This window comes from Abramis brama (assembly GCF_963993115.1).
Source record: "Abramis brama genome assembly, chromosome: 8".
Taxonomy (NCBI): domain Eukaryota; kingdom Metazoa; phylum Chordata; class Actinopteri; order Cypriniformes; family Leuciscidae; genus Abramis; species Abramis brama.
The window spans coordinates 45,639,964-45,652,291 of NC_139970.1; the positions used below are offsets into that span (position 1 = coordinate 45,639,964).

Sequence of the window (12,328 nt, forward strand, 5' to 3'; positions counted from 1 at the left end):
ATGTCTTGTGGTCATGTCTAGGTCCAGGTCCTCCATCTGATCTGGATGTGGCCTGGATCCGGCTGACTACATCATGCGTGTTTGATGTGACATCATGATTTGTTTTTAGTCTAGATTTAAACTGACAGTGTGTCTGCTTCCTGGACAATGTTAGGAAGACTGTTCCAGAGTTTAGGTGCTAAATAGGAGAAGGATCTACCGCCAGCAGTCGATTTTGATATTCTAGGTATTATCAACTGGCCAGAATTTTGAGATTGCAATAGATGCGAAGGGCTATAATTCAATTCAGTTCAATTCAAATTTATTTGTATAGCGCTTTTCACAATACATATTGTTTTAAAGCAGCTTTACAGAAAGTGCATTTCAGAAATGTACATAGAAAGATACAGTTAGTTAATCATACATTAATTTAGGGCATAAACATATCGCCAGCGTCGAGTCGTCTCTTCACAGGCTTCGAGTCGTCTCTGCACGGGTGTGGGGGCATCTGTAGTTTCCATGGGAGGCTGGATACAAACTGGAGCTGACAATCTGTGTTTACCTCAGGACTAGCGTCCCGAGATAACAACAGAAAAGCAGATGGGAAATAATTAGCGTAGCTGCTGTTCATAACAATAATGCATTCAATCTGATTCAACTGTAATATAAAAGGTAAGTATTATGTGAATGCTTGGCTAAAGAAATGCGTCTTTAATCTAGTTTTAAACTGGGACAGCGAGTCTGAGCCTCGAACAATATCAGGAAGGCCATTCCACAGTTTAGGAGCTAAATGTGAAAATGCCCTCCCTCCTTTAGTGGACTTAGATATCCTAGGAATGACCAGAAGCCTCGAATTTAGTGATCTTAAAGAGCGCGATGGATTGTAGGGCGTTAGAAGTTCCGTTAAATACCCAGGAGCTAAACCATTTAGGGCTTAATAGGTCATTAGTAATACTTTGTAATTGATACGGAACTTTATAGGTAACCAATGTAGAGATGATAGAATTGGTGTTATATGGTCATATTTCCTTGACCTAGTAAGAACTCTAGCAGCTGCATTTTGTACTAACTGTAGCTTGTTTATTGAGGATGCAGGACAACCAGCTAATAAAGCATTACAGTAATGTAGTCTCGAGGTCATGAATGCATGAACTAACTTTTCTGCATCAGAAACTGATAGCATGTTACGTAGCTTAGCAATGTTTCTAAGGTGGAAAAAGGCTGTTCTTGTAACATATGAAATATGACTTTCGAAAGACAAGTTGCGGTCTAATATAACACCCAGGTCTTTTACTGTAGAGGATAAAGTAACAGGACATCCTTCTAAAGTAAAGTTGTATTGTAAGAGGTTTTGTGGGCAGTTTTTTTGACCAATAAGTAATACCTCCGTTTTATCTGAATTTAATAGCAGAAAATTACACGTCATCCAGTATTTTATATCTTTAACACACTCTGTCAATTTAGATAATTTATTGTTTTCATCTGGTCGTGATGAAATATATAATTGAGTGTCATCAGCATAACAGTGGAAATTAATTCCATGTTTTCTTATAATATTACCAAGTGGCAGCATATATATTGAGAATAATAGAGGGCCTAACACAGATCCCTGCGGCACTCCATAGTTTACTGACGTTATCTTCGTTATCTTTTTCCCCATTTAAACAGACAAAATTGTAGCGGTCTGATAAGTACGATCTAAACCAGCTTAATGCCTGTCCATGAACACCAGTGTAGTTTTGTAGTCGATCTAAGAGTATCGTGTGATCTATAGTATTGAACGCAGCACTAAGATCGAGTAAAACTATAAAGCTATAATGCGTTAAGAGCTTGCTCAAGTAATGGGGAGCTAAACCATTAGTGCTTTGTAAGTAATCCAGAGGCTTTGGATCAAATCATCAACAATTACCACTGAATCTGCAGCCAGTACTAACTCAGCGTATGGTGTACCTCAAGGCTCAGTACTAGGACCGCTGCTGTTCACTCTGTACATGCTACCATTAGGAGATATCATTAGGAAACATGGAATTAATGATATCTCCTAATGGTAACACATCCATTAGGAGATATCATCCCCCGGATGTGTTTCGAATGCGCATGCGTCGCGTCTGAACGCGTTGTTGTCTTTGGAGCTCCATCGATTGATTTATAATTCTTGATTTCTCTTTAAACTCACTTACAACGAACATTTTCTATTTTTCCTCACCTCATAGTTACAACGCGGACTGTTGAGCAGACGCGTCTCAAGCCTATTAGTGATCCAACGTCGGATACTCTTATAGGTTACTCCTGTGGATCACGGCTGAACGCGTCTTCTCCACACTCACTTACAAACAAACATTTTTTTCGCCTATCGTGCGTCTACTCTACACCTGTACCACTAAAAAGACGGATTATATCCAAGACTTCAGTCATAAATTAGTATTAATATTGATAGCATCACTGGTAGCGTCGTTGCTAACTTAACTTACTGTCCATCTGTTAAAATGGCGAATATATCAGATGTAAGTAGTCTACCTTTTGGTGCAGGTGAGGACACATTTGAGCTACACGCGTTGCAGTCTGAGCTGGAAGCTGTTGAGAAGCAGATCCACGACCTTTTAGTGAGAAAAGCCGAGCTGATAGACCGGCGGTTAGCTCTTGAAACATCACGCGCCGATGCACACAAATCAGTGATCAACGTTACTAACCCGCTGACTCCGACCTCGTCTACTCCGTGCGTTACTCAGCATCGGTCACGAGCGTCGAGGCCGCGATCAGCCATGGTCTCGTTTACGCCGGCTCCAACATGCCACCACGAAGCCTGGATATTTCCGCAGCGGAAGACGCGAGTCAGGTCTAGACCAAGAAAACTCTCTCCGACCCTCCCGATTTTCGAGATATCCACACAAAACCGCTTCTCCCCTCTTCGCGAAACAGAACGCGATGCTGTGATCATCGGTGATTCCATCGTTCGACACGTACAAGCTACGTTAAATAAAAGTAAGGTGCATAGTCACTGCTTTCCTGGTGCTCGTGTTTCTGAAATCGCTGCTCACGTTCCCGAGATTCTGAACGAGCGCGTCGGAACTGTGGTCCTGCACGCGGGAGGGGCCGACATCAGGCTGCGACAGACAGAGGTTCTGAAGAAAGACTTCAGGAATCTGATCGATACGGTACGCAGCACATCGCCTGATATAACGATCATTGTGTCAGGACCGCTTCCCACGTACCGACTAGGTCATGAAAAGTTTAGTAGATTATTCGCGCTAAATGAATGGTTAATGTCATGGTGCAATGAGCAGAAACTGCTCTTTGTAAATAATTGGAATCTGTTTTGGGAGCGTCCTAGGCTTTACCGTGCCGATGGCTTACACCCAAGCAGATTCGGATCGGATCTTCTGTCAGATAACATCTCCAAAATGTTAAATACCTTTTGACTAGTAACCAAAAGTTCAAATCATAGTCTCTGCTGCACCAAATTAACTGATATAAATAGTGTAGAACATTGCATAGAAACTGTGTCTATTCCTCGTTTAGTGAGATCAAATAATAAATCTACTGCAGGATCTAGAAAAAATCTAATTGTTATTAAACCAGAAAATGTTGCTATTAGTAAACAAAAACAATTTCTAAAGCTAGGTCTTCTAAACATTAGATCACTCACACCTAAGGCAGTTATTGTAAATGAAATAGTCACGGATAATAGCTTCGATGTCCTTTGCCTTACTGAAACTTGGCTTAAACCTAATGATTATTTCGGTCTAAATGAGTCTACTCCATCAGGATACTCCTATAAGCACGAACCCCGTCTGATTGGTCGTGGCGGCGGTGTTGCAGCGGTCTATAGAGATATTCTCAATGTTACTCAGAAAACGGGTTATAAGTTTATTTCGTTTGAAATACTTGTACTAAATGTTACGCTCTTAGATGTTAGAAAAAAATCAATATTATCTCTAGCCTTGGCTACCGTATATAGACCGCCTGGGCCTTACGCTGATTTCCTAAAAGAGTTTGCAGATTTTCTCTCAGATCTATTGGTCAATGTAGATAAAGCATTAATTGTTGGAGATTTTAACATACACGTAGATAATCCAAATGATGCGTTAGGGGCTGCGTTTATAGATTTATTAAATTCCTTTGGGGTCAAACAAAACGTCACCGGACCAACTCATCGTCTTAATCACACACTCGATTTAATTATATCATATGGAACCGATCCAACCGATATAGATATCATTCCACAAAGTGATGATGTCACTGACCATTACTTGGTAACTTGCATATTACGTACTGCTGTAATATGTCATGCGGCGCCGCGTTTTCGACCAGGCAGAACAATCCTTCCATCCACCATAGATAATTTCTCGAGTTGCTTGTCTGATCTGTCTCAGCTGCTGCCTGAACCCAAACAAACAGATGAACTAGAAGAACTAACTAGCACTATGAGCACCATTCTCTCTAGAACATTGGATGTTGTTGCACCTGTTAGATTAAAAAAGGCCACAGAGAAAATTAAAGCACCATGGTACAATAATACTACGCATGTTCTAAAGAGAGAAACCCGTAATTTAGAGCGTAAATGGAAACAAACTAATTTAGAGGTCTTTAGAATCGCGTGGAAAGACAGTATGTCACGTTATAAAAAGGCCCTAAAAGCGGCCAGGGCTGAGCATCTCCGCAAACTAATAGAAAACAACCAAAACAATCCTAGGTTTTTATTTAACACCGTGGCTAGACTAACAAATAAACAGACGTCACCCGAACAAAATATCCCGTTACAGTTTAGTAGTAATGATTTCATGAACTTCTTCACTGAGAAAATAGAAAACATCAGAACCACAATTGTAAACGTTCAATCCTCAATCGCACCTTATAATTCAGCCTCAATTATCACCCCTCAAGAACAATTACAGTGCTTTACAACTATAGAACAAAAAGAGTTAAATAAACGTATCACTTCATCTAAAACAACAGCATGTTTATTAGATCCTATACCAACTAAACTACTGAAAGAAGTGTTACCTGTAGTGGAAGAGCCTCTCCTCAATATTATTAACTCATCTTTATCTTTAGGTCATGTTCCAAGAACATTTAAACTGGCAGTGATAAAACCTCTCATTAAGAAACCACAATTAGACCCGCATAATCTAGCAAATTATAGACCCATTTCAAATCTACCTTTTATGTCTAAAATACTAGAAAAAGTTGTGTCCGCTCAACTGGGCTCTTTCTTGCAAGAAAATGATATCTATGAAAAGTTTCAGTCAGGATTCAGGCCGCATCATAGCACTGAAACTGCGCTCGTTAAAATCACAAATGATTTACTTTTAGCTTCTGACCAAGGCTGTTTCTCAATACTAGTTTTACTTGATCTAAGTGCTGCGTTCGATACTATAGATCATACAATACTCTTAGATCGACTACAAAATTATACTGGTGTTCAAGGACAAGCATTAAGCTGGTTTAGATCATACTTATCAGACCGCTACCATTTTGTCTATTTAAATGGAGAAAAATCGATCATAATTCCAGTAAACTATGGAGTGCCGCAGGGATCTGTGTTGGGCCCTCTATTATTCTCAATATATATGCTGCCACTTGGAAATATTATAAGGAAACATGGAATTAGTTTCCATTGTTATGCTGATGACACTCAAATATATATTTCATCACGGCCGGATGAAAACAATAAATTATCCAAATTGACAGAGTGTGTTAAAGATATAAAAGATTGGATGACGCGTAATTTTCTATTATTAAATCCAGACAAGACAGAGGTAATACTTATCGGTTCAAAAAACCGCCCACAGAACCTCTCACAATACAACTTTGACATCGTAGGATGTCCTGTTACTTTATCCTCTACAGTAAAAGACCTGGGTGTTATACTCGATTGTAACCTGTCTTTTGAAAATCATATTTCGTATGTTACAAAAACAGCCTTTTTCCACCTTAGAAACATTGCTAAGCTACGTAATATGCTATCAGTTTCTGATGCAGAAAAGTTAGTTCATGCATTCATGACCTCGAGACTAGATTACTGTAATGCTTTATTAGCCGGTTGTCCTGCATCCTCAATAAACAAGCTACAGTTAGTCCAAAATGCAGCCGCTAGAGTTCTTACTAGATCAAGAAAATATGATCATATAACACCGATTTTATCATCACTACATTGGTTACCTATAAAGTTCCGTATTAATTATAAGGTATTGCTACTGACTTATAAAGCCCTAAACGGCTTAGCTCCAGTCTATTTAACGGATCTTCTATCACCCTATAATCCATCGCGCTCTTTAAGATCAATAAATTCAAGGCTTTTGGTCATACCTAGGATATCCAGATCCACCAAAGGAGGGAGAGCATTTTCACATTTGGCTCCAAAACTCTGGAATAGCCTTCCTGATACTGTTCGTCGCTCGGACTCACTCTCCCAGTTTAAAACTAGATTAAAGACGCATCTTTTCAGCCAGGCATTCATATAATATTGTTAATCTCACAGTTTCAAACTACAATCCGGCCTCTAGTTCATAAATGCCAGAGGAGAACTGGCCCCCGACTGAGCCTGGGTTCTCCCAAGGTTTTTTTTTTTTCTCCATTAGGTCACCTGATGGAGTTTTAGGACACCATTAGGCCGCTTGATGGAGTTTTTTCGGTTCCTTGCCACTGTTGCCTTTGGCTTGCTCAGTTGGGGATATTTTGGGGATATTTAATTTTATTCTATCAATCAATAAATTCCACTAGAAACAAACTTTGTTGTATTATTTTATTTTAATACTGTGAAGCTGCTTTGATACAATCTGTATTGTGAAAAGCGCTATACAAATATACTTGATTTGATTTGATTTTGAATTAGCTTCCACTGTTATGCTGACGATACTCAGCTGTATATTTCTTCAAAACCTAACGAAACTTATCAATTCACAAAATTAACGGAATGCATAGCTGATATAAAAAATTGGATGACTCGTAATTTCTTACTTCTAAATTCTGAAAAAACAGAGTTTCTAATTATTGGACAAAAAACTTCCTCACATATAACCTATAACCTAGAACACTGTCTAACACTTGATGGCTGAATTCCAAACCTGCGCACGTATATTCAAACGCACATAACTATAGAACCCATTCTAAATGCGCATGTGAACGCCATCAGCGTTTCTCACAGGTTCGCGTTTAAAGTCGGTGTAGAGAGAATGGTGTCGTCTTAGCGGCCCCTAATTTAATAACAAATGATCATTGCGACGGAAGCAAATCAATCAAAACTAACTTTAGCTGGAAAATAACTTTATTAAAGAACCACTATAAAGCCAAAACAATCTCTGTTACCTTAAATTATACACTTATCTCTGTAAAGCTGCTTTGAAACAATCTACATTGTTAAAAGCGCTATATAAATGAAGATGACTTGACTTGACTTGACTCGGATAAAAAATCAGCAAATTTTTTTATAAAGTCTAAATGGTGCCCGGGTGGCCTGTATACAGTAGCCAGCACAAATGTCAAGTGGTATTTATCATTTACACTAGATAGTGTTGGTGCTTAATGTAACACTATCTAGCGTAAGTCAGTGCTACAGACAGTCTCATTATAAACGCCTGTGTGTCGTCTTCAGGACTCCGAGTAAGTGCTACAGACAGGCTGCAGTGCTGGTGGTGAGCGAGATGACGTCTGGAGACTGTAAGCGACCGGTTAGGGGATTGCAGAGCATCAGTGCCGGTGTGAACGATTTCCTCACCTGTCCTCTGAGGAGATACATCAGGAGTGTGGATCATCCCTCCATCCAGTGGTACAAGGTACAAACACATCATTATCTCCATACGGGGTCAGGGTCGCCGTCGAGGCCTTGAAGGAAAAACAGTTCTGCCATTAATTTCTCGCCTGTAATGTTGTTTTTCTGTTGAACAGAAACAACATATTCATATTTCCCTTGAACTTTTAAGATTTTATTAGTTTTAATGACAATGTTTCATGTCCGAAAAAATATTTAGGTCTAAATTTATGCCTTTGAACTTATATAAAATTTCCATCCATTTGGATTACACAGTTTTAACAAACAAACTCAGTCTGATGCATGTCAGTCAGTCATAATTAAAACCAGTAAAAAACGTGAATTTATGAAAATGCTGTTTCAGTGAATATAGCTTGTTCCACACCTAGCCATATTTAACTATATTCATACTTTTTAACTGAATAGAATATTCAGTTAAAAATAAAATATTATTATGTAAATAAAATCAAATTGATGCAAGTAGATAAACTATGGCTAGATTTTTTTGAGTGCAGAAATCTGAACCTTTTCATTTATGTTTGACTGACAATGTCACATTTGTTTATTTTAAAACTGTGTAATCTGAGTGGATGGAAGTTTTATATATAGTTCCAATTCATAAATGTAAAATTTAAACCTAAATATTGTGTAGTGTGGGAACCCTGGTTCCTAAATGGAAAAGGCAGATATTTAAGGAACAAATTAACCCTTGTGCTCTATGTTAAATTCTAGATATTGTATGATCGTTCTGTTCCGGGTACATTTTAAATTAATTGTATTTGATACATCTCAAGGATCAGGACGAGATTATGTTGTGAGCACAACAAAAACTCAGTTTATTTATGGATAATTTGCACACAATGGGCAAAAGCAGCCAACAGAAAATAATTAGGTCCAGCAGAGAGTATTGGGCAGCTCGATTCCCAGGTGCCGGCGGGAGAACCAGAGAACCGGAGGAACAGATAACGTGACGGATTGAGACGAGAGAGAGGAGAAAACTAAACTGGCTCTGGAGTCTAGAAATAAATAGCGGAACTAATGAGGAAGGTTAACTAATGACCGTTGTTTTTTGTTTTGAAAAAACATGTTGATGTTTTTTAATATGTACTTATGTCTTTGTGTGTGTTTGCTTTCCTGAAGCTCAAACAGTAGAGCAGGCGCCAAGATTATGAGTTCGATTCCCAGGAGAATTCTTATGGACTGATTAAACATTTACACCTTCAATTCAGCATAGGGTTAATTACTTAACGAAAACTATGATGAAAAATGTTCGGCGACTACCATTTTTTTAAGACGAGACGACATTGTTCATTAACGATAACTGTGACTATATCAACAACATGCAATATCGTTGATGAAAAGACAAGACTAAAATATAGTAGTAAAAAAAAAAAAAAAAAACTTGACCAAAATCTATTTTTTTGTGGAAAAAACACATAATAGACAAAATGTTACAGACCGTTTTTAACAGGCCACTACGAGCTTTCATGCTTGTGGTTGCCAGATTTCAAGAGCTTAAATACCCAATCAGAGCTTTTCTGTTAAAAGGAAACCATTTTCTGCCCTGTGTTTTACTTAATCTTCTCAATCTGGCACCCAATCAAAGCTTCAGTGATGAACTGTAATAAATCCAAACATGATCTCAACTATATTATTATAATAAATGCACTTATGCAACCACTGCGTGGAATTCTGTGGAATTCCACTGTTTTTATTTTTGAGGGAAGTTTCTTGTTTTATCAGTTTTCAAAATGTAAAGAGTGTGTTTATTTTTATGATAAATAGCCTACACTAGATGAGGTAAAATAAATAAATGCCTACTAATGCCTATTAGTGCTTACGTGAAAGTGAAATAATTCTGATGAAATAAAAAAAAAATCTAAAATGACTACTTATAATTGAGAAAAATAAATGTGATTATCAATTTAACCAGCATAATGCACCATGACGAAAATGAAAAAGGTTTACGTTGAATAAAACTGGGAACATTTCCCAGACGTTTAGTCAACTTAAACTTGACTAGACAAAAACAGGACAAGGCTAAATTAAAATATAGCTGATAAAATTAACACTACTGCCAAACCCATTCATGTAAATGTAAATACCCTCAGAGGGTAGTTGAGAAAATGACAACAAAATGCACCATCTTTATTGTGGATCTGTGCAGCTGCCTAATATAAACTCTAACCCTTTGCCTCATCTGTGTCTGCTGTCTTCTCTGATTCTCAGAACTGTGAGCCTCTTCAAGAAGATGAGAAGTTTACTCCAAATGAGGGAATACTTCACATACGCAAAGTGCATCTTGATGACGCTGGATGGTACACCTGCAAATTGACCTTTAGTTTAGGTGGAGTCGTCGGTGAAATGGCTGAATCTGTAGAGTGTGACGTTAACGGTGAACATTTACTGTGTGATGGATTTTTTAATGAATAAAATTGTAAACTGTATATCAAACTAATCATAATTCTAACATCTAACCTTACTTCCCTTTTTAGGTCTAACATTCTAACACTTTGGACAAAATGTACCAAAACGTTCCGTTCTTTGCCAATTTGTGTTGTGGAAAATTCTCCACAATTGAACCAATCTCTTTACCAATTGAACCAATCATATTGATAGAAGGTGACATGTTAGTCACGATGATCTTATTTGTTGTGTCTGTCTTTATCCTATAAAACCTGTTGTATTCCTGTTTGCTGGTGGGATTCTCTCTGAAATTCGTCTGAGATCCTCCGGCCATGCGTTTTCTTGGGAGAGATTCTCTGAGAACTGCTCGGGAATTCTCCCGATTAAAGCATTTAAAAGACATTGTCTGAAGTCTGCCTGGTTATTATTGCTGCGCAGCAAGTTAGTTAAGGGAACAAGTTAGGGATTACTGACTCGGCCGACGTCGACTGTAGACGTGCTAGACTATAAATATTATTGAACGGGGACGTCGACTGTAGAGGAGACCCTGAGAAACTAACCTGGACTGTAGACGTTCGGGGACGTCGATTGTAGAAGAGACCCAGGTAGACTTAGGTCAGGTGCGACATAGAGAAAAATCTACCACAACTGGACAATGGGTATTATTTAAAGGAACACGCCGACTTTTTGGGACTTTAGCTTATTCCCCGTATCCCCCAGAGTTAGATAAGTCCACACACACCCTTCTCATCTCCGTGCGTGCCGTAACTCTGTCTGACGCACCCACCTAGCTTAGCACAAAGACTGGAGGTAAACGGTTCCAGCTAGCATACTGCTCCCAATAAGTGACAAAATAACACCAACATTTTCCTATTTACATGTTGTGATTTGTATAGTCACAGCGTGTACAAATAACAAGGTCACATGAGACACAGCCATCTTCTAACCGCATACATACTGGGAACTATATTCTGAAAAGCGAAGCACCGCTACTTGGGCGGAGTGATTTGCTTTCACTTCTTCACTTCTTTTTAAAGTGAAGAAGTGTAATTTCTTGTATAAATTGTTGAACGAATCACAAGAGCACATGGTGGCCTGGAGTTTCAAAGAAACAATCAGAACATATGAGGAAAAAAGACAGACAAAGCATTTCATGCAACACAATTGCAATTACTTTATCATCTCTGTTATATTTAACAATGTTATCTCATATTTCACCCGTAATAGTCTATATATAAACATATTCTTTCTACCACTGTCCACGTATTCTATCTCTTTAACCACAATGAAATGATACTTTTAAATATAAAACTAAACCGCCAGTAGAGGGATCAGAGAGACACCGGTCAGTGTATGACATCAGACCATATTTACACACATATTTAGCTCAGATTAATGGATGTGAATAATCATGCATAACAGATAACAGCTCCAGAAATGCTGTGTTAACTTTATCTCAATTGAATTAATAAGAAACTAAAACTAATGCATTTTTTTTCAATGTTTTGTCAATTTGCTTTTTAATTTGTTCTTTTTTTATAATTATCACAGATAAATATTTAAAGAAACCGAGGCTGATTGAGCCAGTTAATGAGATCATCAAAGTTGAGAGAGGTAAGCTGGACATTTCTTTTAATTATCAGAATATATTTATTTATTCATGTATCTTTTATTTATCTCAGTTTTTTTAGCTACTCATATGTTCTGTACACTCTTGTTACTTGAGCAATAAACCACATCCTGCAACTAAATTCACTGTAAGGTTCAATTTCCTGAAATTAACCATGAACAATACTTCTAAAACATTTCTTGGTCACACTTTACAATAAGGTTCATAAGTTAACATTATTTAATGTATTAACTAACATGAACTAACAATGAGCAATACATTTGTTACATTATTTATTAATGTTAGTGAATAAAAATCCATCTGTAAACTGATTGTTCATGTTAGTTCACAGTGCATTAACTAATGTTTACAAATACAACATTTGATTTTAATAATGCATTAGTAAATGTTGAAATTAATATTAACTAAGATTAATAAATGCTGTAGAAGTATTGTTCATTCTTGTTAACTATGGTAGTCAACTAATGTTAACTAATGAACCTTATTGTAAAGTGTTACCCATTTCTTAAATGTAAATTTCAACATTTAATAATACATTATTAAAATTATAAGTTGTGTCTGTT

At 37.5% G+C, this 12,328-nt stretch overlaps 1 protein-coding gene across 1 annotated transcript in view; it reads left to right on the forward strand.

Moving 5' to 3' along the window:
* Nucleotides 1-12,328, forward strand: part of LOC311088721 (interleukin-1 receptor type 1) — a 35,107-nt gene that overhangs the window by 13,583 nt on the left and 9,196 nt on the right. Inside the window, exons 4-6 of the mRNA XM_084123004.1 lie at nucleotides 7,574-7,754; nucleotides 9,959-10,124; nucleotides 11,687-11,749. Coding sequence (XP_083979130.1) covers nucleotides 7,574-7,754; nucleotides 9,959-10,124; nucleotides 11,687-11,749 — 410 coding nt within the window. The remainder of the gene's footprint in view (nucleotides 1-7,573; nucleotides 7,755-9,958; nucleotides 10,125-11,686; nucleotides 11,750-12,328) is intronic.